Source organism: Scyliorhinus canicula, chromosome 15, assembly GCF_902713615.1.
Source record: "Scyliorhinus canicula chromosome 15, sScyCan1.1, whole genome shotgun sequence".
Taxonomy (NCBI): domain Eukaryota; kingdom Metazoa; phylum Chordata; class Chondrichthyes; order Carcharhiniformes; family Scyliorhinidae; genus Scyliorhinus; species Scyliorhinus canicula.
Genome location: NC_052160.1, coordinates 127912282 through 127937747, shown reverse-complemented (window position 1 = coordinate 127937747; position 25466 = coordinate 127912282). Strand labels below are relative to the sequence as shown.

Genomic DNA, 25466 nt, shown 5'->3' with positions numbered 1-25466 from the left:
CCAAAAGCTGGGCACGTTGAAAACTCTGTTGCCCACATCCTAACATGCATTATATCTTGTAGACCTATTACCCATTATGCTTGTTGACCTACATTAAATTCCAGTCCAGTATTTTCTCAATTTTGAAATACTATCCTTGTTTATAAATCCCGCATCGGCTTCATCTCACTTTATTTCTGTAATCTCCGCCAGACCTATAATAATAATATTTATTAGTGTCACAAGAAGGCTTACATTAACACTTCAATGAAGCTACTGTGAAAACCCAATTCCTGCGCCTGTTCGGGTACAGTGAGAATTCAGAATGTCCAATTCGCCCAACAAGCACGTCTTTCGGGACTTATGGGAGGAAACCGGAGCGCCCTGAGGAAACCTGCGCAGGCACGGGGAGAAATGTGCAGACTCCGCGCAGGCAGCGACTCAAGCCAGGAATCGAACCCGGGTCCCTGACACTGTGAAGCAACAGTGCTAACCACTGTGCTACCATAACCCTCTGAGCTCTCTGCACTTCTCCAATTCTGGCCTCTTGAGCATCCACAAATTTCATCGCTTCATGGCTGACCACCATGTTTGCAGTTGCTCAGGCCCAGAGCTCTGGAATTTCCTCCCCAACCCTCTCCACCTCTTCCTCTTCCTTAAAGGCACTCCTAATAGCTACCTCCTGGGTAAAGCTCTCTTTCACCCATCCTAACACCTCTTTACATGCTTCAATGGCAAATCTCAGCTGATACTGCTCCTGCGAAGCGCCTGCAAATTTTCTATTATGTTACAGGCGCTACATCAATGCAAAGGTATTGTTGTTCTACTCACCAAATCCACCCTCCAATGAGTGCATGTCTAAAACTGTCCCACACTCCTCACTGAGGAAGCAGGCACAATGTTCGGAGCTAAATAGAAACAAGCTCCATTTAAAATTCACAAACAGCGAGGAAGGTTAGCCGGCATCTTTTTACATGGTTTGTAGAATGAATATTCAGCTTATTTCTGCAACAAGGTGCAATTTCTTTCTGTTGGCTCGTTTAAAAGTTAAAAAGAAACTCAATATCAGAATCAATTAAGATAAACTATCCAAAAGCCGATCCATTCAGGTACAAGGCATCCTATCTTTTAGTGTTAACCATTTTTTGGGAAACAATAATAAGAGCTGTAACATTAAACTTTAAACAACAGAGACCAAACTCGCTAGTTCATTCTACGAGTATATATTAAGCATCATGTTTTGGTGACCTGCTCATTATAATACAACTGTTGGACATTGTAAAGTCAGTGGCTATGTGTTGTTCAAGAAATTCCGATGTTTCTTCTGCAATCTGACCAGGTATCCTGAAACCCAGTGCTGACTGGTCTAACTTTGGACTGGAAGCATCGTAGCTCGATCTAGTTTCTGTGTTGCAACCAGTCCTCTGCAAAAACTGCATGAAGTTCTCCTCAATGGACCCTTCTCGACTGGGCAGCCGGAGGTCCTCTTCCAGAGTGTGTTTGAAGAGGCAGTTGAGATGCTTGCTTAGCTCCCCTCTGATCTGTCGATTGAGGCATCCATAAAAGAAAGGGTTGATGCTGAAGGACGTGTATCCGATCCAAGTAACAATTGTTTCCCAGAGGCCCAGAGGGCCTGAGCTCTGGTTCAAAGTGGAATGCAAGTGAAAAGCAAAGAATGGCAGCCAGCAGAATACAAACTGGCCTCCAACCAGAATGAGGATGATGGCTGCCTTCCCTCCGCCGAATGTCCGTTGTGGGGATGCCCTTGGCGCTCCGGAACTGGTAACCATGGTGGACCTACTGCTCAGCGATTCTGACCTTTGCCTGGGTGTGTCCATCCAGGTGGGCAAGGGTCTGTGTTGCATTGCCGCAACCCTGGCCACCTTGAACATGTTGCAGTAAACTATCAGGATAATTAACACCGGGAACAAAAAATAAAACAGGCTGAAGAAAATGATGTAAACCTTTTTGTATGTCTCTCCGCCCCATTGCCAGGAACACTGATTGTTCACATGCGCTTGGGAATTCCAACCCAAGACTGACATTATTGACATTACGATGGCTTTAATCCATATGCAGATTATGACGGACACCACCAGCTTCAGCGTCATCCTTACCTCATATCTCATGGGATGTACAATGTAATAATATCGCTCGACGTTAATGGCCAGTATGGACAGTATGGAGGCACTTATAAATAACATGCTTAGGAAGAGGTATATCTGGCACAAAGTATCGCCAAACATTATGTTGTCAAAAAGTGCGGAGCTGGACACCATTCCTAAAGGCATGAGGATTAAGACCGCTGTCAGGTCCACGAGACACAGATGGAAAACAAAAACAAATTTTTTGAACAATGGAGTCCTGATAATTACAAACATCACTGCAGTGTTTCCAATAATCCCGACTAGATCAACCAACAGCATGAAGAAGAGACCTATTGACTGGGAAACCAGATCTCTATCCTTGGACACTAGGCTTTGATTGAAGAGCGTTGGAGTAGGAGAGACTCTGTGCTGTCTTCCTGGAATGGAAGTATTCCAAGTCCATCCTGCAGAAACTGGAGCAGCCATGGGTGTGTATGGTGACGTAAGGATGGAGATCCTAAATCCTTTATTTCCAGTCCATCACCCATCCTCTTTTGGGATAGGAACTTATCCAACGGTTGGCAGACTCTTTCTTTTTTCTAACCATGAAAACCCTGATGGGCCATCAAGATCAACCAATTCAATAGTTGGTACATTTCAGGTGAAATAGTGGATGAATTGCCTTCAACTTGTGGTTTAAATTAGGTTTCATTCTCCAGAAAGAATAACTAGTGAAGGCTTGACATGTCTCCTCCAGTTCAACTCTTTAGGTTTCCTTTCTCCATTGCCACTTAACCATTGAGCTCACGCCATCCATTTCCAATTATTCAGCTGCATGAAAATCTGTGTAGAACAAAACAGTGAAAAGAATTAAGACCATACAGATGCGGACGGCTGGTTATAATTTTAATATACGAACATTAGGTCCAATTTTAGAAATGCATGCTTTTGTTGGAGCCCTTAATTTGCTTTGCCAGGTGTGTTATGGAAATTTGGGTGGTGCATCCATTGGATGGCGGAGTAGGTTTAGAGGACCAAATGGCCTACTCCTGCTTCTAATTCTTATCAGGAGTGCTCGCTTGTAAAACCGAGCATTGCTCAGGTAGAGAGAATAGGGTAGACTAGAGTGACTCACTTCCCAACTTCTTAAAGCCTTTCCACTACCTACAAGACACAAATCAGGAATGTTATAAAAGCTTGCCTAAATGGGTGAAGCTCCAACAGCATTCAAGAAGCTCAACACTTATCCAGGACAAAGCAACCCAATTGATTCGTACTCCATTCACCACTTTAAACATTCACTCTCTCCATCATGGGTGTGGTATAGCTGCAGAGTGTACTATTTCCACAAGCACTTCTCTCATCTGTAACCTCTACCACCTAGAAGAACATGGGAAACAGACAAATAGGAACACCACCACCTGAAAGTTCCCCTCCAAGTCACTCAATGTCCTGATAGGGCAGCGAGTAGCACAGTGGTTAGCACTGTTGCCTATGGCGCTGAGGACCCGGGTTCGAATCCCGGCCCTGGGTCACTGTCCGTGTGGAGTTTGCACATTCTCCTCGTGTCTGTGTGGACTTCGACCCCACAACCCAAAGATGTGCAGATTAGGTTGATTGGTCATGCTAAATTGCCCCTTAATTAGAAAAAAAACCCTCAGCCTTCTGATTTGGAACTATGGACTGGATTCTTCGGCCACGTCTGATACAAGATCGCCACGTACAGGACGGGGGCCATTTAAAGACCCTTTGACCATGAGCGGGAATTTCCACTCACCAAGCGGGTTCAGGCAAATAATCCCGCTCAATATCACTGTTCTTTCACTGTCACTGGGTCAAAGGGTAATCTCCCATCCTAACAGCACTGTGGGTAAACCTACAGCACAGACTGCAGCGGGTCAAGATGGCAGCACACTGCCAACTTCTCAAGGGCAATTAGAGACGGGTAAAAAAATAAAATAAATGAAAAATGACTCAAAAAACTGAACCCATAAAAGGAACAAGATCAATGAGAATCTTCTGCAACATTGTGAAGTGCACTGTGGGGCTTTACTTCTACGCTCCTAGCTCCAAAACCCAATTTAAGAATAAAGAGACCTAAAATGTATAATTATGAAAGGTTAGTTCCAACTGCAGCAGTGTGTCTTTTATCAAAAGATCAAAGGAGTTTGAATTTAATTAGCATCATTGTAACTTTGATCAAAAAGAGCTGGTTTGTCTTCATTGTACAGTTTTGTGTTGGCGAACATTGTCCTTCACTCCAACCAGATGATCAAGACTGAAAATGCATTTAGAAACAAGATTACAATTTCATGGTGTACAGAGCAAATCTCCCACTCTCCTACCCTTAATTGGATTAGCAGTACACTTACGGTTGTAATGTGCGTGTTGCTGGCAAGCCTGACATTTATTATGTCGTAACCCCCACAAGGTCCAGGGGAAACAATCATTAATCTCCCCTTGGGGCTCGTGGACTTGGAGCTCCTCAGGTACGGGGTGGAGGGCAGCACGGTGGCGCAGTGGTTAGCACAGCTGTCTCACGGCGCCGAGGTCCCAGGTTCGATCCCGGCCCAGGTCATTGTCCGTGTGGAGTTTGCACATTCTCCCTGTGTTTGCGTGGGTTTCGCCCCCACAACCCAAAGATGTGCAGGGTAGGTGGATTGGCCACGCTAAATTGTCCCTTAATTGGAAAAAATGAATTGGGTACTCTAAATTTATTTTTTTTAAAGTACGGGGTGGAGGCCTGCCACCAGAGCTTGTTATGACCCAAGGTTAAGAGCAGGCCCAGATCAGGGCCTGGTCAGATATATCCTCCCAGCTAGGACTGCACGGAGAGTGAGATGCTGCGTTATGCAGACCCTTGTCAATACTTGTAAATGAATCTAACTTAAGTTTACCGTCAGCCTCCTCTGTGCCATTACATATTACTGATCCCTAACTGCCCTGGGAGGCAATTGGTGGGCCGTCCTCTTGAACCACAATAAGTTTGATGCACCTCAGGGCTTTACTACTTCCGAGGACAGTTAAGAAAATCATTGCAGTAGTTGCGCATTTATCAGGACCTGGGAGCGGATTTGGCCAAGAGGCGAGCTGGGTTCAATCGGGCAAAAATGACCCTCTTTAAGAAGGGGGTGAAGTTCAGGATGCTGTACCCAGCCCACCTGTGGGTCACGCATGAGGAATGCCAGACGAAGTATGGATCATTATTATGGATCATTACTTTGAAACGCCAGACGAAGTATGGACCCATTATTAAAGAAATGAAGCTGGAGGCGAATTAAAAGACACTTAAGCATTGGAGAAGTACTGTGGCAGCGATTTGCGGTGCTGGATTGTAAAGATTTAAGTAGCTCTATGTGAAATGATGGGTTGTGTGGATGTTTAAAGGTTGATCTGTCTTGCAGGAACCTTGTTAGAGGGGGGGATGGGCTTTGAATTTAGTTCTGCTTTTTTCTAAAGTGATTGTTTCTTCACTGTTCTTTTTTCTGTTTGTTTACTGGGGAATGTGATGCTTTTAAAATGTTTATTCATATGGGGGGGGGGGGGGGGAAGAGAGAGAGGAGAGTACAATAGGGTGACAGACTGCTTGGTGCCAGGGGCGGGAGCTATCGTGTCAGCATGAGTCAGCTGACTCTCGGAAGCACAGTGGGGGGTGGACATGTGTTAAGCTGGAGCTTGACTTGGGGGATTGGGTTTTTATGTTGTTGCTAGGGGGGGAGCTGCTTTGCTGACAGGGGAGGAACTGTTACTGGGGGACAAATGGGAGGTCGGGAACGGCGATAGCCTGAGTGGGGACTCAAGGAAGCAGAGGGCGCGAGCTCAAGGCTGGCCTAAAAAGGGTGATGGCTAGTCGGCAGGGTGGTGGTTGGAAGCCCCCAGTCCAGGCTGATCACATGGAACATGAGAGGACAGAATGGGCCGGTCAAGAGAGCTCGCGTGTTCACGCATTTGAGGGAACTGAAGACGGACATGGCAATGCTACAAGAGACACACCTAAAGGTTACAGACCAGACGAGATTGAGGAAGGGGTGGGTTAGCCAAGTGTTCCACTCAGGACTGGACTCAAAGACCAGGGGGGTAGCGATCTTGATCAGCAAACGAGTGGCATTCAAGGAAGGGAGAATTGTGTCAGACAAGGGGGGTAGGTACATAATGGTGAGTGGGATGCTGGAGGGGGTGCGAGTGGTACTTGTGAACATTTATGCTCCAAATTGGGACGACGTGGAATTTAAAAGACGGGTGGTAGGTAAGATCCCAGGCTTAGAGTCACAATCCCTGATCATGGGAGGGGACTTCAACACAGTCTTTGATCCGGAATTGGATCAGTCAAAATCCAGGACAGGGAGGAGGCCGACTGCAGCAAAGAAATTGAAGGGTTTTATGGAACAGGTGGGGGGAGTAGACCCATGGAGGTTTGCACGGTCGAGGACAAAGGAGCTTTCCTTTTTTTCACATGTCCACAAGGTATACTCTCGCATCGACTTTTTTTGTTCTGAGCAGGGCGCTAATACCGAAGGTGGTGGATACTGAGCACTTGGCAATTGCAGTGTTGGATCATGCCCCGCATTGGGCGGATCTACGGGTTAGTGTGGAGAGAGGGCAACACCCGCTGTGGAGACTGGATGTGGGGTTGCTAGCAGATGAGGCGGTCTGTGGGCGAGTTAACAAGTCCATCCAGAAGTACCTGGAAACAAATGATACGGGGGAGATCTCTGCAGCGACCATCTGGGAAGCTTTGAAGGCCGTAGTCAGAGGGGAATTAATTTCGATACGGATCCACAGAGAAAAGGTGGAATGGGCTGAGAGGGATAGATTAGTGGAGGAGATACTCCAGGTGGACAGGAGATACTCGGAGGCCCCGGATGCGGGGCTACTGAGGGAGCGGCGGAGGTTACAGGTGGAGTTTGGGCTGTTGACCACAGGGAAAGCAGCGGAACAGTTGAGGAAGGCCGGCGAGGGGGGGTGGGGGGGGGGGGGGGGGGGGGGGGGGATCTATGAATACAGGGAAAAGGCAAGCAGAACGTTGGCGCACCAGCTCAGGAAAAGAAAGCCGGCCAGGGAAACAGGTAAAGTAAAGAGTAGAGACGGTAATACTGTCCTGGACCCAGTGGGTGTGAACAAGGTGTTTAAGGACTTTTAAAGTAAGTTATATGAGTCGGAACCCCCGGCTGGGGTGGAGGGGATGAAGCAATTTCTGGATCAGTTGAGGTTCCCGAGGGTGGAGGAGGACCTGGTGGAGGGGCTGGGAGCCCCAATTTAGATTGAGGAAATAATCAAGGGGCTGGAGGGCATGCAGTCGGGCAAGGCCCCGGGGCCTGATGGCTACCCGGTGGAATTCTATAAGAAGTTTTTAGAGATATTGAGCCCACTCTTTAACAAAGCAAGAAAGAAGGGAGTCCTCCCCCCAACAATGTCGCAGGCCTCGATTTCATTGATCTTGAAACGGGAGAAGGATCCGGAGCAATGTGGGCCATACAGGCCGATTTCTCTACTGAATGTGGATGCCAAACTGCTGGCTAAGATACTGGCCACAAGGATAGAGGACTGTGTGCCGGGGGTGATAGGGTGATAGGGAAGACCAGACGGGCTTTGTTAAGGTCAGGCAACTCAAGGCCAATGTTTGAAGGCTACTAAATGTTATTATGATGCCCTCAGAAGGAGGAGGCGGAGGTGGTGGTAACAATGGATGCGGAGAAGGTTTTTGATCAGGTGGAGTGGAATTACCAGTGGGAGGCGCTGGGAAGGTTTGTGTTTGTTGAGGGCTTTATTGACTGGGTGCCGTTGCTCTATTAGGCACCAGTAGTGAGTGTGCGTACGAACCGGCTGAGATCGGGGTATTTTGAACTACACCGAGGGACGAGGCAAGGGTGCACCCTCTCCCCGTTACTGTTTGCTCTGGCCATAGAGCCACTGGCCATGGCGTTAAGAGCCTCTAGGAACTGGAAATGGCTGGTTCGGGGGGTGGGTGGGTGAAGCACCGGGTCTCGCTCTACGCAGATGACCTGCTCTTATACATTTCGGACCTGTTGGAGGGGATGGGGGAAATAACGTGAATCTTGGGGGAATTTGGCAATTTTTCGGGGTATAAATTGAACGTGGGGAAAAGCGAGATGTTTGCGATCCAGGCAAGAGGACAGGAGAAGAGACTGGGAGAGCTGCCGCTTAGAATGGTAGGGAAGAGCTTTCGATAACTGGGAATCCAGGTGGCCCGGAAATGGGAGGCACTGCATAAGCTTAATCTATCCCGGTTGGTAGAACAAATGGAAGGGGACTTTAAGAGATGGGACATGCTCCCGCTATCACTGGCGGGGAGGGTGCAGACCGTGAAAATGAGGGTCCTCCCCAGATTTCTGTTTGTCTTTCAGTGCCTCCCCATCTTCATCCCAAAGGCCTTTTTCAAGCAGGTGAATAAGATTATTTCGGACTTTGTGTGGGCGAGTAAAACCCCGCAAGTGACGAAAGTGTTGCTGGAGTGCAGTCGGGGGAGGGTGGGTTGGCGCTGCCGAACCTCTGCAATTACTACTGGGCGGCTAATATAGACATGATCAGGAAGTGGGCAGTGGGGGAGGGGTCGGCATGGGAGCGGATGGAGGCAGCGAGTTGTAAAGACACCAGTCTGGAAGCATTGGTAACGGCACCTCTGCCGTTCTCGCCGGCCCGGTACTCCACAAGTCCGGTGGTAGTGGCGGCTCTGAGGATCTGGGGCAGTGGAGGAGATATTAGAGAGTGGAGGGAGCATCAATTTGGACCCCGATTTATAACAACCACAGGTTTGTACCGGGTAGGCTAGATGGCGGGTTCCGTTGTTGGCAGAGGGCAGGAATTAGATGGATGGGGGATCTATTTATAGATGGGAGATTTCTCAGCTTGAAAGCTTTGGGGGATAAATTTAAATTGCTAGCAGGGAATGGTTTTAGGTATTTTCAGGTGCGTGACTTACTGAGAAAACAGGTGCCGTCCTTTCCGCTGCTGCCGCCATGGGGGATACAGGATAGAGTAGTTTCCAGTACCTGGGTGGGAGAGGGGAAGTTATTGGATATTTACCAGGAGATTTCGGAGGCGGAGGAAACTCTGGTGGAGGAGCTCAAGGGCAAGTGGGAGGACGAGCTAGGAGGAAAGATAGAGGCGGGTCTATGGGCGGATGCTCTAAGCATGGTTAATGCCTCATATCGTGTGCCAGGCTTAGCCTGATACAATTTAAGGTAGTCCACCAGGCACACACGACAGCGGCTCGGATGAGTATGTTTTTCAGGGTAGAGGATAGGTGTGCGAGGTGCGCAGGAAGCCCAGCAAATCATGTCCATATGTTTTGGACATGCCCAAAGCTTAGAGGGTTTTGGCAGGGTTTTACGAAGACAATGTCCATGGTGATAGCAACACGGGTGGTGCCGAATCTGGAGGTAGCGATCTTTGGAGTGTCGGATGATCTGGGAGTTCATGGGGCGAAAGAGGCCGATGTCCTGGCCTTTGCCTCCCTGGTAGCCCGGAGACGGATCTTATTAATGTGGAGGGACTTGAAGCCCCCGAGTGTAGAGACCTGGGTTAGTGACATGGCTGGGTTTCTCAGTCTTGAGAAAATAAAATTTGCCTTAAGAGGGTCAATGGTCGGGTTCTCCCGGAGGTGGCAGCCGTTCGTCGACTTTCTCGGGGAAAATTAAAATTGTCAGCAGATGCAGTATTCCAAGGGGGGGGGGGGGGGGGGGGAGCGAGGATTGTTGTATGGTTGAGGTGTGTGAAGATTGGGCTGGGGGCGGGGGGGGGGAATGTTTATTTTACCATGTTGATGTCATTGCTTTTGTTACTGTTATAAAAATTTTCAAATACCTTAATAAAATATTACTAAAAAATAAGAAAATCATTGCAGGGCTGGATCCACAGTGGCGGGATTCTCCCATCCCCCAGCTGCATGTTTCCCCACGGTGCGCCGTTTACTGGAGGCGGGATGCTCTATGCCCGCCACTTTTCAGTGCGATTTCCCGTTGAAGCCACCCCATGCTGCGAGGAAACCCATGGTAAATCTCGCGAGAGGCACTTCTCACAGCGCAGCACCCTCTCAGTCCTGCATTGGAACACTGAACCAGATCGCGTGCTCAGGTTTCCAAGTGAGGTCTGGAACCTTCACCTTCTGATCAGAAGTGAGAGTGGTGCTAATCGAATGAAGCTGACACAATCCCTTTTCATATTCCTGGCAATGTGGCTCACAAAAGTACAGGACGTTAAGTGGTTCGCAAAATACTTGGGCGGGAAGCACAAAAACCTATTTTATTCAGCGAGAAGCAAAGGTATTCGCCATGAACTGGCTCACACACACAAACCCAATCTGGCTTTACTCATTCCCCAGAGTGGGTGTGTTATTTTGCTAAGGAGAGGTAAACAGAATGACTGATTGCTGTAGCAGTACTGCAGCTTGAAAGAATTACTGATTCAATATCAAGCAAGAACAGAGGATGCTGGCAAAATTCAGTGGGTGAGGCAGCATCTGTAAGGAAGGAAAGCGTTTTGAGTCCTTTGCGTCTTTGTCAGATTCAATATCTTCAGTCTTACAGATTCCGAGTTTATCAAGCTCTAGAATCAGAGACAACCATGTCAAAAATAGAACAATCACAACACGATACTGCTCAGCAGTTTCAGTCCACTTTCCATTAGATTTGGGCCAAGGAACTAAACTGACTAATTCTGACAGTAAATGAGAAAACTTTGGAAAATTTTAAATTAGTGGAAAAGTTTCTGAGATTCTGTATTTAACACATGCTGTACCTGCCCTTGGGGTGTCTGATGGGGGACAGTGTAGAGGAAGCTTTATTCTGTATCTAACCCCGTGCTGTACCTGTCTTTGGGGCATCTGATGGGGGCAGTGCAGAGGGAGTTTTACTCTGTATCTAACCCCGTGCTGTACCTGCCTTTGGGGCGTCTGATGGGGGCAGTGCAGAGGGAGTTTTACTCTGTATCTAACCCCGTGCTGTACCTGTCCTGGGAGTGTTTGATGGGGACAGTGTAGAGGGAGCATTACTCTGTATCTAACCCCATGCTGTACCTGGCCTGGGAGTGTTTGATGGGGACAGTGTAGAGGGAGCTTTGCTCTGTATCTAACCCCGTGCTATACCTCCCTGGGAGTGTTTGATGGGGACAGAGTAGAGGCAGCTTTACTCTGTATCTAACCCTTTGCTGTACCTATCCTGGGAGGGTTTATAGGGGCAGTGTAGAGGGAGTTTTACTCTGTATCTAACCCCGTGTTTACCTGTCCTGGGAATGTTTGATGGGGACAGTGTCGAAGGAGCTTTATTCTGCCTCCAACACCGTGCTGAATCTGTCCTGGGAGTGTTTGATAGGGACAGTGTAGAGGGAGCTTTACTCTGTATCTAACCCCGTGCTGCACCTGCCCTCGGAATGTTTGATAGGGACAGTGTACAGGGAGTTTTATTCTGTATACAACACCGTACTGAACCTGTCCTGTGAGTGTTTGATGGGTATAGTGCAGAAGGAGCTTTATTCTAACATCTCACCCTGTGCTGAACTGCCTTGAAAGCATCTGTAGTAATTATTTGATGATGATTGAGTGATAATCAATAAGAAAGGCTTGCATTTATATAGTGCAATCTCAGGACATACCATGTGCTTTACAACAAATTAATTATTAATTGTAGGATCAGCAGCAAAGTGGACAAGTTATCCAGGAGTCTGGTCTAATGATCCAGAGACATGAGTTCAAATCCCACATTGGGTTCATAAAATTTAAATTCAATTGAAGAAATCCGGAATCAAAAGGCTGATATCAGTAATTGTAACCCATACACCTACTGGAATGTTATAATGGTTCACGAATGAAGGAAGTCTGTTGTTCTCACCTGACCTGGACTATATGTGACTCTGGGAGTAAAATGCACTTGACTTTTAAGTGCTCTCTGAAATGGTCTAGCAATGCCACTCAGTTAAGATCAATGAGGAATGTGTTAGAAATGATGGCCTTACCAGTGGTGCTCACACCCTGCGAATGAAAAAAATACAGCAATTATTGAAGCACATTCTTTGTTGGAATGTAGGGAGCGCAGCATCCAATTTGCACATAATAGACTCCTGCAAATGGCAATATATTAACGACCAGATAATCTGTTTTTGTGACCTTCGCTGAGGGATAAACATTGTCTGGGACAAAATGATTGCTTACCAGAACATAAGAGCTCAAGCGCAGAATGAATAAACGCAAAAAATAGGAAATCTGTGCACGCTTTGTGTCAACTTTCCACCAAAAATTCCGGTGTAAACTCATCAAATGGTAACTTATGCCCCTCCCCCTCGCACAGTTTCAGCAGCATCACCTCTGGCAGCAGGTCGTAATTACAGTGTGACAGGTTTACATTGGCAATTACAATTATCAGTGTGGACATTGGATTGGATTGGTTTTGTTTATCGTCACGTGTACCGAGGTACAGTGAAAAGTATTTTTCTGCGAGCAGCTCAACAGATCATTAAGTACATGGGAAGAAAAGGGAACAAACGAAAATACATAATAGGGCATTGGAATTTAGAATGGGAGTGTAGAAATAAGGACCAAATGTACGAATTCAAATTGAGGGCTGAAATTTGATTGTGCATCCTGATTCACCCTTGAATCTTACATCATCCGATCAGGACATCTGGCCATGTCTCTACCTGTGCAACATCAGGCAGCATAGAGAGTGGATACAAACAAAAAATTAAAGAGGCTACTGGAACGTTTGCCTTTATCTCAAGGAGACTGGGTAATCAAGGTGTGGCAGTTATGCTGCAGTTGTATAAAGTACTGGCTGGACTCCATCTGGAACATTGGTTAGCTCACTGTGGGGGGATGTATTGATCTGAGAGAAGATGCAGTGCAGATTCACCAGAATTATATTGGAATTAGAAGGGTTTAAATATGAGGAATGATTGCATCGGCTAAGCTTGTATTCCAGCGAGTTTAGAAGATAAAGGGGTGACATAATTGAGACGTTTTTAGATGATTAAAGGATTCGATAGGTGCGATAGAGAAAAACTATTTCCTCATGTGGGTGCCTGCAGAACAAGTGGAAATAACTTTAAAACAAGCGCCAGGGCAGGTAGGGGTGACGGCAAAGCACTATACTGCTGAAATAAAAAAAAGGCCGCTGGAAATATTGAGGCAACATCTGTGGAGAGAAACAGAGGTAACCGGCAGGATTTTCTGGGCAACCCGGTGCATGTTTCAGGGTGGCGGAGGCATCCCGCTATTGGCAGGAATGTGGCGACTAGGGGCTTTTCACAGTAACTTCATTGCTGTGTTAATGTCAGCCTACTTAAGGATTATTTATTTTTATTGAATTATCCCGGGTCAAGCACATCATCCAATACGGGGCCCAACACTGGGCTTTGCCGGATGATCTGAAGGTAAATACGTTCAAAATTCCAGAGCTGAGCGTCGAGGATGGCGTCATCCTTTGGGGGACCCAAGTCGTGGTTCTGGAGCATAGGCACGGCCCCCTCACTCAGGACCTCCATAACGAACAACTGGGAGTGTCCAAAATGAAGATGATGGTCCGAAGTTATGTCTGGTAGCCCAGGATAGATGTCGACAATGAGAGCACGGCCCAGCGATGTGTGCAGTGCCAGGAGCCCCAAACATTGCCACCAGTGGCACCCCTCCACCCATCGGAATGGTCAGGTCGACCCAGGCCCTTCCTCAACATTGACTTTGCAGGACCATTCCAGGGTTCGATGTTCCTCATAGTGGCGCCCACTCCGAGTGGATGGAAGTGCACCAAATGCAAGTGGCCACCACGAAGGTCACGGTTAAACAGCTTTGGCAGACTTCCAGTCCCCACGGCATTCCTGAGGTGTTACATTCAGATAACGGAGCGGCTTTCACCAGTGCTGAGTTTGCCGCATTTATGCAATCGTACGGAGTTCGCCACGTGTGTACCGTTCCCTATCACCCGGCCTCGAATTGGTGAGCCGAAAGGGTAGTCTAAACCTTTAAACAGGACATGATAAAGCAGACCTCGGGGTCCTTGGACATCTCAAATCCCTGATCTGCTAACCCCTGACTAGTACTAGCCTGACTCTGGCACCAACTCGGGCATGGAGATTCAGCCGCCAACAATGGTCGACGAACCAGCTCCCGATGCTGTGCCAGTCGCACCAGACCAGACGTTCAACTTGAAAACATCGCTCTCTTGTCCGGTACACGCCTCTCAGTGTCGGGCCCTGTGCAGACAATGCCCGAACAGCAACCCATGACATAAAGGACTAAGGGCGCCTTGTTCCAGTCAGTGAGGGGGGGGGGGGGGGGGGGGGGGGGGGGGGAGGAGTGACAAGTGGCGTGGACCATCCGGTTCCCCGTGACCTCTACTGAATGCAAAGCTCCCCGGTAATTGGGCGGGGCTTCCCATTTAACGAGGGGAACCCACACAGTATAAAAACCCTGACCTGATTCCTGTACCGGCCTCCCCGAACAGGCGCCGGAATGTGGCGACTAGGGGCTTTTCACAGTAACTTCATTTGAAGCCTACTTGTGACAGTAAGAGAATTTCAGGTCGGGGCAGGAGACCTTTCGGGGATTCGTGTTAGTCTTTTGTGTATCTAAAATAAACCTTTATTTTATATCCTACTATTTGTTCTGCATGATCTCTCTGTTCAGATTCTACAGGAAGGTTTACCAGAAGTGTACAAAACCATAAAGGATTTTGACAATAATAATAATCTTTATTGCCACAAGTAGGCTTGCATTAACAATGCAATGAAGTTACTGTGATAATCCTCTAGTTGCCACATTCCGGCACCTGTTCGGGTACACAGAGGGAGAATTCAGAATGTCCAATTCACCTAATAGCACGTCTTTCGGGACTTGTGGGAGGAAACCGGAGAATCCGGAGGAAACCCACGCAGACACGGGGAGAACGTGCAGACTCCGCACAGACAGTGACCCAAGCGGGAATCGGACGCTATGAAGCAACAGTGCTAACAATTGTGCTACTGTGCCGTCCCATGATGGAGTAAATAAGGAGAACCGGGATCCAATCGGAGGAGGGATGGTAACCAGAGGACACAGATTTAAGAGAATTAGCTGAGGCCAGAGAGTTTTTCCACAATGAGTTGTTCTGATTGGATTGCATTGCAGGGGCGTGGAAGCAATAATTGAACAGGAAATGCTACGGGCCAAAGCAAGGGAGTGTGACGAATGATGTTGTGCGGGATTTTCCTCCCCCTCGGCGGTGAGTTCTGTAGCGGCGGACGGCGGCTTGTCAGTGGCCGGCAGTGGAACCTTCTGGCCCCGCCATTGTCAGTGGGGTTTCCCGTTGAATGCACCCTTCGCCACCGCAAAACCCATGACCAGCCGTCGGCATGAATGGCCAGAAAGTCTTAACCCATGTCTTTGTAACAGCTGGCACAAGAATGATGGGCCAAATGGCTTCCTTCTGTGCCGAAAGAAATGATTCATTTCTCAGAGTTGCTGAGCCAATGCATGGAGTGGAAGGGGAAAGACTCTCCTTGCTCGCTCCAGAAACCAATCCAATGTATGGTCCCCAGGCAAGGGACATACTCAGATCCAAGCCGACAAGTACAGCTATCACACTTGATCTTATGCTTGATCTTAGCCAAAAGGGCAGGAAATTCTATGATTCGAACTTTCGCCTTCTCTCTCTCCTATCACTGACGCCTGATGCACCGGCTGGGCCTGCCACGTTACCAAGACAGGTGCACATTCTGGTGTGAGCAGGTTCTTCGCTCACAGCCTTAATTCCCAGCTGCCCAGATCAATGTGCTCTGTGCAGACTCTCTCAGCTCTTTTCTAACATCAGTGTGTGGAGGTGTTGGACTTATGAATCACCCACATGATGCAGTGAATTGAACAATGCTTTGGAGCCTGAGTATAATCTTCATTCTCTAATGACAGTTACAACTGTGCTGAAGATCATGTTCGGTATAAAGAAAGTTTATTTTTACTTTTTGTTTGTTTTTCTTCCTTCCTTCAAGCTCTCAGCGGTTCAGGTGGACTCCACAGAGTTAATCTTCAGGTGGACAGGCTCGACTGATACTAGTGCAGGACAATGTGGTTAGTCTGTCTTTGCTTTTCTGCTAAGCACCAGTGAATGGTTAGACAACACTGCTGCTGTTGTGTACACAAAATATGCCCCCCGCCCCATGTCAGAGTATGAAATGAAAAATGAAATGAAAATCGCTTATTGTCACAAGTAGGCTTCAAATGAAGTTACTGTGAAAAACCCCTAGTCGCCACATTCCGGCGCCTGTTCGAAGAGGCTGGTACGGGAATTGAACCGTGCTGCTGGCCTGCCTTGGTCTGCTTTAAAAGTCAGCGATTTAGCCCTGTGCTAATCGACACAGCAGAGAAGCATATTTGCCCAATTTGCCTGTACTAGGTTTTTGAAAGAGCTATTTAGAAACCAAATGGCAGAGTACTATTTAAATGATGATTATTTGAATGTTGTCCTGGTACACCAGTTACAGAAAGCAAGGGTGTACGTTCAGCGAGCATTTAGGAAGGCAAATGGTACGTTGGTCTTAATTGCAAGCGAGGATCATTATGGGAGCAAGGATGTCTTGCTGCAGCCGTACAGGGGCCTTGGTGGGACCTGGAGTACTGTGTGCCATTTTGCTCTCCTTCTCTAAGAAAGGATATATTTGCCATAGAGGTTCACCAGGCTGATTCCTGGGATGTCAGGATTGTCATATGAGGAGCGATTGGGTCAGCTGGGTCTGTATTCACTGGAATTTAGAAGAACGCGAAGGGATCTAATTGAAACGTATAAACTTGATAGGGCTGAAAAGACTGGATGCAGGTTGTTGTTTCTGGTTGGGGAGCATCTAAAACAAGGGGTCACAGGTCTCAGGATACAGCGTAGGCCATTTAGGACTGAGATGAGGAGACACCTGTGGAATTCTCTACCGCAGAAGGCTGCGGACGCCAAGTCGCTGAATATATTTAAGAAGGAAATAGATAGATTTCTAGTCTAAAGATGTCAAGGGGTATGGGGAGAGCGCTGGAGTGTGGCGCTGAGATAGCAGATCAGCCATGATCATACTGAATGGTGGAGCAGGTTCGAAGGGCTGAATGGCCTGCTCCTGCTCCTATTTTCTATGTTTCTGTACCATTAGTCACATGTCCTCCTATTCTTTCTCCATAGCCCTGCAAATATTGCCCTTTCAATTATTCATCCAATTCCTTTTGAAAGTTAATATTGAATCTGCTTCACTGCCCATTCAGGCAACATCTTCGAGGTTACAACTCACTGCGTAAAAATAAATTATCTTCATCTCCCCTCTGAAAGATCATCCTAACTCTGTGTCCATTGGTTCTCAACCTTCCTGACACTGGAAACAGTTTCTTCTTATTTATTCATTCAAAATCCTTTACCATTTTGAACACCTCTGTAACATCCCTCCTTAATCTGCTCTGCTTTCAGCTCAAGACTTTCCCCATATTTGAAGTCCCTCATCCCATAAATCATTCTGTAAATCTCCTCTGCACCTTCTCCAATTAAGGCCTTAGCATCTTTCATCTAAACAGATTAGACACAATCCATCTGAGGACTAACCACTGTTTTAGAAAGACTTAGCATAATCTTTATATGCCCATGTCCAATTCTAGTATTGAAACCTAACTTCTTTCTCCATCGCGTGCTTTCTTACCGCTGTTTTTTTAATACTGCTCGTGTCGTAGGTGCACAAGAGTCCATTCAGCCCATCTTTCCTGTTCAAATATGGATCGTCTCCTGAAGCTGTATAACCACCAAAACTAGAAGCCACAAATGTAAGACAGACACAAATGAATACACAATTCTATAGAGGCTTCTTTACTGAGAGAGCAGTATGAATGTGGAGTTCATCGTAACAGGAAGTGGTTGAGATGGATAATGTGGATACATTTAAGGGGAAGCTGGATAAACACATGAGGGAAAAAGGAAAAGAGGGATACATTGATTGGTTGACATGAAGCAGAGCGGGAGGAGGCAGCAAACATTGGCATTGACTAGTAGGGCCGAATGGCCTGTCTCTGAGCTGTACATTCTATGCATTAATTCCATTTCACTGCCTTTTCTCTTTTATCAATTTACATCTTGCCTCCTCTGATGTAACCATTCTATGATTCTATGAAATCCCAACACCCTTTGTAAATTATGTTACACTCTCTGCCAAACATCCGCTAGTCCTGATAATATTTTGTAAAGAAATTACCTTTGATGTTCGCCTTCTTTCTCATGCCATGTCTATTTTGCTTTACTTCTTCACTAACCAGAGAGTTCATAGAATTTAGAGTGCAGAAGGAGGCCATTCGACCCATCGAGTCTGCACCGGCTCTTGGAAAGAGCACCCTTCCCAACCGCACACCTCCACCCTATCCCCACAACCCAGTTACCCCACCCAACACTAAGGGCAATTTAGCATGGCCAGTCCACCTAACCTGCACATCTTCGGACTGTGGGAGGAAACTGGAGCACCCGGAGGAAACCCACGCACACACGGGAAGAATGTGCAGACTCCGCACAGACAGTGACCCAAGCCAGGAATCGAACCCTGGGACCCTGGAGCTGTGAAGCAATTGTGCTAACCACTATGCTACCGTGCTGCCAATGGAAACTATTTTCTTTTGGGCCACTCTGAATTCCCCCCCCCCCTTATTTCTCCTAAACTCTTAATCCCCTACCTCTACTCTCTCTCTCTCTCTCTCTCTCTCTCTCTCTGTCTTTGTTATGTCTCTAACATCTTAAGACACTTCACAGAAACAATTATCAGGCAAGGATTGCCATTGAGCCACCTATGAGGTATTAGGGTAGGTGACCAAAGGTGTAAGGATCAAAAAGAGGAGCCAGAAGTGGAGGGGTGAACAAGAAGGGAAATCCAGAGCTTAGGGTTCAGGGAGCTGAAGGTACGGCCACCAATGGTGGGAAGTAGGGGATGTGCAAGTCCAAACAAATTCAGCCCCAGCTGATTATCAGGGCACAGGGGAGGCACACACTGGTGACCTGAGAAAACCAGCCTGTCACTACTGCAACTGGCCCTTTGCGCAATGTTGCCAAATGCATTAACTGCTAAAGAAGGAAATGTCAATGAAATACTTTTTGAAGTATGGTCATTGATGTATGAAAGGAAATGCAGCTGTCAATTTTTACACAGAAAGATCCCAGACACAGGATTGAGATAAATGTGCTTTTGGTGATGTTTGCTCTGGGATAATTAATAATCTTTAATAGTGTCACAAGTAGGCTTACATTAACCCTGCAATGAAGTTACTGTGAAAATTCCCTTGTCGCCACATTCCGGCACCTGTTCAGGTACACTGAGGGAGAATTCAGAATGTCCAAATTACCTAATAGCACGTCTTTTGGGACTTGCGGGAGGAAACCGGAGCACCTTGAGGAAACCCACGCAAACACGGGGAGAACGTGCAGACTCCGCACAGACAGTGACCCAAGCCGGGAATTGAACACTGGGGAGAACTCCCCCAATCTCCTTTGAACAGCGTAGTGGGATCCATTGTTTTCTTCAAGTGTCTCACCTGATCAGCGGCTTCCAAGCCACAGCATAGAGACAGTCACCCACAGCCTCTCAGTAACAATTCACCAAGGATGAGAACTATCTAATCCAAACAATATCTATCTCATCAAGGCAGCTCTTAGCTCCCTCACCTCTTCCCCACCTGATCCAATTGGAAACTTATAATACAACAGTGAATACACCTTGAAAATATACATCGACTTCATCAGCTTTAATGTGTCCCGGAGTGTGAAAGGTGCTATATGAGGCAAACATTTATTTTACGTTTTCACTGGGCAGTGAGCAGTTAGTCCTAATAATACAGATTTTTAATTCTGCTTCAAGAGGTTGGTACCAATTTTTAATTCTGCTTCAAGAGGTTGGTACCAATCTTCAGACCTCACACTCACACTGGGTGAGTCTCACATGGTCTTTTCTTCTCTCTGCATGTGGACTAACGCTCCAAGTTAAGGAAGACAAACCCTTGATTCTCTGCATTCTCACACTCCCAACAGGAATGATTCCATTCCATTAATGCATGCTTAAAAATGACTCCAGCTACCCTATCCGTTTCTCTTAAACCTCCCCCCCCCCCCTCTCTCTCTCCAGTCTTTGTTTCTCTCCAAATATTCCCTCTCAATATCCTGTCATGCTGATTTCTTTATTTCGCCCTCTCTTTCCACTTTCTGCACATTCTTTACATTCTTTATGCTCTTGGGACTAAAAGAGTTAAATGAACAGAACAGGTTGCTTAGACGAGGCTGTATTCCCTGGAGTGTTGAAGATTTAGAGGTGATCTAATTTTGTGCTTAAAATTATTAAAAGATTTGGAATGGTAGATAGAAAGAAACTGTTTCCTCTGGTGGAGGGGGAGAGGCCAGAACAGAGAGGAGGAACCTTGAAATTAGAGCAGTGATGGGCAACCTGGGCTAGTGAATGGGCACATAGAGTGCCCTTCATCTCAGTGGGCCTCAAGGATGAAATTGGGCATGTTCAGCAACCATGACCCCATAAATAAGATTAAATACATTGAATCCCTGCTGAATATTTCACAACGAGTTATAGAAAATGCTGAATCATTTATTTATCAATAGAACTGCCATCAACTTCGAATGGTAAAAACAAAATAAATATTTACTCTTTGGACGCAGAGGGAGTGCACGGCTCTCACAGTCAGTGTTGTGAGCAATCAGCACGCACCTCACTTCACTTGCGCTTGCTTTACGTGTGAACCATTTCAGTCACACGGGAAAATAAAACAACACAAGTGGAAATCAGCTGAATGTGGTGAACCTACGCGTGGCTCCTGGGCCACATGTTACCCACCATTGAATCAGAGTCAACTCATTCAGGAGTATTGCCAGGAAACACTTCTTCACAGAGTAGGGAGTGGAAATCTACAACTGCCCCACCACCCCCCACAAAAAAAGGTCAATTGAAACGTCCAAAACTGGGATTGCTAGTTTTGTTGGATAAGGGCATTAAATGTTACAGAACCAAGATGGGTTAATGGAGTTAAGGTATGAATCAGCCATGATTTAACTGAACTGTTTAACGAGCTGGAAAGGTTGAATGATTTACTCAAGATCCAGTGTTCTCGCTGTACCATATCTCATATCTTTTTCAATCTTATATTTTATCTGCAAACTCTTCCCCAGAAATAATTTCAACAACTTGCTTGACCTAACACAAATACAGTGTGAAATAAATGATAATGATAGGTGGAGGGTAGGCAGGTAGGGCAATGGGATGCACAAGTTGGGGACGTGATGGGTCAGGAGAGGGGTGAGGTGGAACACACATGAGGGAAATACACGCTAGAAGGTAGTAGACAGGTAAAGCAGTAGATACGAGCAACATAGTGAAGAAACTAGTCATGTTGATAGGGTGAAGATCAGATGGGTGAAGAACAAGGCATCATGCAGGATGGGGATAATGAAGAACAGGTGAGTGAAGGACAAGGAACATTACAGATGAGGCATATTAGCTAAGTGGAGCTTTTATACTCAGGAAAGCTGGGATGAGTTCATTAGAGCATAAGAACATAGTAACATAGGAATTAGGAACAGAAGTAGGCAATTCATACTTCGAGCCTGCTTCGCCATTCAATCAGATCATGGCTGATCTCTTCCTGGTCTCAAATTCATCTCCCTACCTGTTCCCCATATCCCTTTAACCTGTTTCTTTTATCATAAATACATCTATCTCCTTCTTGAAACCATTTAATGACTCTGATTCCACCCCTCCCTGGGGCAGCGAGTTCCACAAATTCACCACCCTCTGCGAGACGTAGTTCCTCCTCATCTCAGTTCTAAATCTACCGCCTCGCAACCTATATAATAATATAACCATCACTTATTGTCACAAGTAGGCTTCAATGAAGTTACTGTGAAAAGTCCCTAGTCGCCACATTCCATCGCCTGTTCGGGGATGCTGGTACTGGCCTCCTGTGACCTCTGTGACCTCTCGTCCTAGATTTCTCCACAAGGGGGAACATTAGGTCTACGTTTACTTTATCAATCCCTTTTAGTATTTTACATACCTCGATCAGATCCCATCTCATCTTTCTAAACTCCAGCGAGTATAAGCTCAAGCTGTTTAATCTCCCCTCATACATCAACCCCTTTCATCCCCGGAATCAATCAATCCTCCTCCGAACTGCCTCTAATGCCACCACATCCTTCCTCAAATAAGGAGACCAAAACTGGACACAATACTCCAGATGTGGTCTCACCAACACCCTATAAAATTGCAACAACACTTCTCTACTTCTATACTCCTGTTCTTTTGCAATAAACGCTAACATTCTATTTGCCTTTTTTATTACGTGCTGTACCTGCATACCGACTTTCTGTGATTCATGAACAAAGACATCCAGATCCTTCTGCCCAGAGTCATTTTGAATCTGTTTTCCATTTAGATAATAATTTGCCTGACTATTTTATCGGCCAAAACGAATAACCTCACACTTATCTACATTAAACTCCATCTGCCCAATGTTGGCCCAGTCTCCCAGCCTAACTATAACCATCTGTAAAATCTTTATCTCCTCTTCATTGCCTGCTTTCCCACCTATTTTAGTATCATCTGCAAATTTTGCTATGTTACACTCTGTCCCTGCTTGCAGATCATTTATTTAGATTGTAAATAGTTGAGGTCTGAAGACTGATCCCTGTGGCATCCCGCTAATTACAGTTTGGCAGCTGGAGAAGGACTCATTTATCCCGACCCCCTTTCTGTCAGTCAGCCAATCCTCAATCGAAACTAGTACTTTACCCTCACTCCCCTGTGATCTCACCTTCTGGATCAGTCTTTTTTGCGGCACCTTGTCAAACGCCTTCTGGAAGTCTAGATATGCCACATCCACAGGTTTCCCATTATCCGCCTTGCTCAAAAAACTCCAGCAAGTTTGTCAAGCATGACTTACCCTTCATAAAACCATGCTGATAATGGTGGATTGAGCTTTGTCTTTCCAAATGCTCAGGTATCTCCGCTTTAATGATTGATTCCAGCGACTTCCCACCACAGAGGTTTCCAATATGCTCTGTTGTGACTGATGGAAATGAACCTCTTCAAGGAGGAGTTAAACATGAACTTTCAAATCGAGACTGTCAGAATAGTAAAGCCCCCCCCCCCCCCCCCCACCCCTCCCCCACCACCACCACCACCTTCAGATTTACTATTTGCATTGAAGCCATCCCAGCCACTGGGAAAACCTGCGAGCAGGGATGCACTGTAGGAAGGACCAGAGATTCCCAACACCGGCGAATGGCCCGAGAATTCCGGCCAATATTTATTTATAAATAAAAGAAAGTTACTGTCACAATTTGCAGCAGTGAATTGAATTATTTGGTTGCCTTGGTGATTGAAATCACCCCCATCTGCTTCTCACTAAGATTTTTTAAAAATATAATCGTTCTCAGGGTGTGGGCGTCACTGACAAGGTCGACATTTTATTGTTTGTTCCTGGTTGCCCAGAGTAGAAGAAATATTAACAATTAGCTTTTAGGTGGAAGTTGTGGACTAATGGAAAGAGTTTAGTTTTTTAGATTTATTTGCCCAGCTAGTGACCTCAAGCACTGAAATTTCCTCGCAAAATCTCTCCATCTTTCTGTCCTACTTTAAGACTTTATTAAAATCTACCTCTTCAAGCAAGCCATTGGGCACATGTCCTAATATCTCAAGTGTCTTGGTGTCAAATTCTATTGGATTATGTTCCAGTTGGGGCATTTTATTATGCTGATTGTGCTATATATAAAAAACAAGAATTATTTTTTTGTAATTGAACAAAAGAACTTTGATATGGAGCAAAGGTGATAAAGTAGAGTTGAGGTATATGTCAGCCAACATCTGATTAAATGATGCAGCGGGTTCGAGGGGCTGAATGGCCTCCTCCTCTTCCCACACACCTGAGTTACCAGACAATACCCTGCCCCTGACAGAATAACTGCCTATTGAGAAGTGACCGTTCATCACTAAGGTAAGCAAGGAGGAGGAACATAATATGTGGCGTATGCCTTTGGAGGAAGAAGTGTAAGATTTCTAGACGGTATTAGGTTTATTGCACAGTTCACAACGATAATTTCCTGAGTATCAGTCACATTTTCACATTGGCATGTAGAATTCAGCCCTCACCCCATTTATTAACATAAGAGCGGTCCATAGCCCACAGGTGCATACACTAGTCTGCTGGGTAGGATACAGATGGTTGGAGGTTGGAGGTGGGGGGCGGGGGAGATGTACAAATGGCTTCAATTCCCCCAGGGTGAAGGTTAAGAATCAATCTTATCTCTCTGCTGTTGGAACCTGGGCATGAACAGCTGGTGGGGAGAAGTTCAGACTCAGTTCCCCACGACCAAATAATCTGCCAATTTCTCACTCCTGTGGGCGCTTTGGCAAGGAATGTGGCGCCCATCAAATGCACAGGGAAATTGGCAAATATCAGTGTTTGCACCTCAGATCCAAATCTGAACTAGATTCATTATCAGCCTTGGACGAAGTTTAATGGAAGAGACTTTGCCATTCCCACGCCAGCTAACCTGAGCCTCCTTCTTTGAAGGGACGTGGGTGTGGAAGGGGGCAACTGAAAAAAAACAAGTCAACTCCTCTTTGAAACAATAATCTAGTAGGAAGGAAGGCATAATTCAATCAAAAAGCGTCAGTAATTCAGTGCCCCAATACTGATGGTGCTCTGTGGCACAGCTTTCAACATCTGGGTCCCCACCTGCACCCTTGGAAGATTGAAGCCCTGAGAGACACACACACACACACACACACAAATACATGTTTTCAGCCAGCTTAGAATAGCACAGCCACATAACAAACAAAAATGACTGAATATTCACCCAAACATGCACTCAACTTCAAAATAGGTTTTGTTATGGTACAAACCAAGGGGGTGAGGGGTGGTGATGTTGGTTGGGCAGGGGAGGGGAGGGGAGTTTATTTATAGTTCAGGCCATTTATTTATTTATATAATTAGCCTGCATTCACAGTGCATACTGAAACCCATATTAAAAAAAAGAACTCTACCTTCGTATCCACTTTCACAGTGTGACCTAGCAATATCCCGGAGATCCACTTCTTTCGTTCATTGCAAATAACCAACTATCGGCGCCCGGAGACGAGAAGAATGCTGCAAGGCATTTTTTTTTGCAGGCGTTGGTAGATTTGAGTTCTCAATGGGTCCAATGTTGAACCCCTTGGAGAAGCGAAATTAGCATTTTCTTTCCGTGCAGCGTGTCAGCCGGCTGCACCTTTCCCTGCGCCCGGCGTTGTAGCGAATGCAGTGATCTGAGAGAGAGGTGGGGACTGAGCCGGGGTGCATGTGCAGGCGCTGAGCGGGGTGGCTGGCTACCTGCCGCTGAAGGATGCTGGCGCTGGCCGTGGTGCTGAAGCGGCTGCTCGGTGCCA

At 46.4% G+C, this 25466-nt stretch overlaps 1 protein-coding gene across 2 annotated transcripts; it reads right to left on the bottom strand.

Moving 5' to 3' along the window:
- Positions 1-444: 444 nt before the first annotated feature.
- Positions 445-25466, bottom strand: gpr61 (G protein-coupled receptor 61). 2 transcript variants are annotated; one of them, XM_038821142.1, is made up of 3 exons: positions 25086-25466; positions 17709-17814; positions 445-2909 (listed from the first exon to the last, which is right to left on the bottom strand). In XM_038821142.1, exon 3 carries the CDS (start codon positions 2550-2552, stop codon positions 1206-1208), a length of 1347 nt encoding a protein of 448 aa, XP_038677070.1. In that variant the 5' UTR covers positions 2553-2909; positions 17709-17814; positions 25086-25466; the 3' UTR covers positions 445-1205. The 2 variants fall into 2 exon arrangements, with proteins under 2 accessions (XP_038677070.1, XP_038677069.1); XM_038821141.1 differs by lacking the exon at positions 17709-17814.

What these genes read in the sequence shown, in the direction of transcription:
- gpr61 (XM_038821142.1), bottom strand. Translation starts at nt 2,552, where the DNA reads ATGGCTGCTCCAGTTTCTGCAGGATGGACTTGGAATACTTCCATTCCA.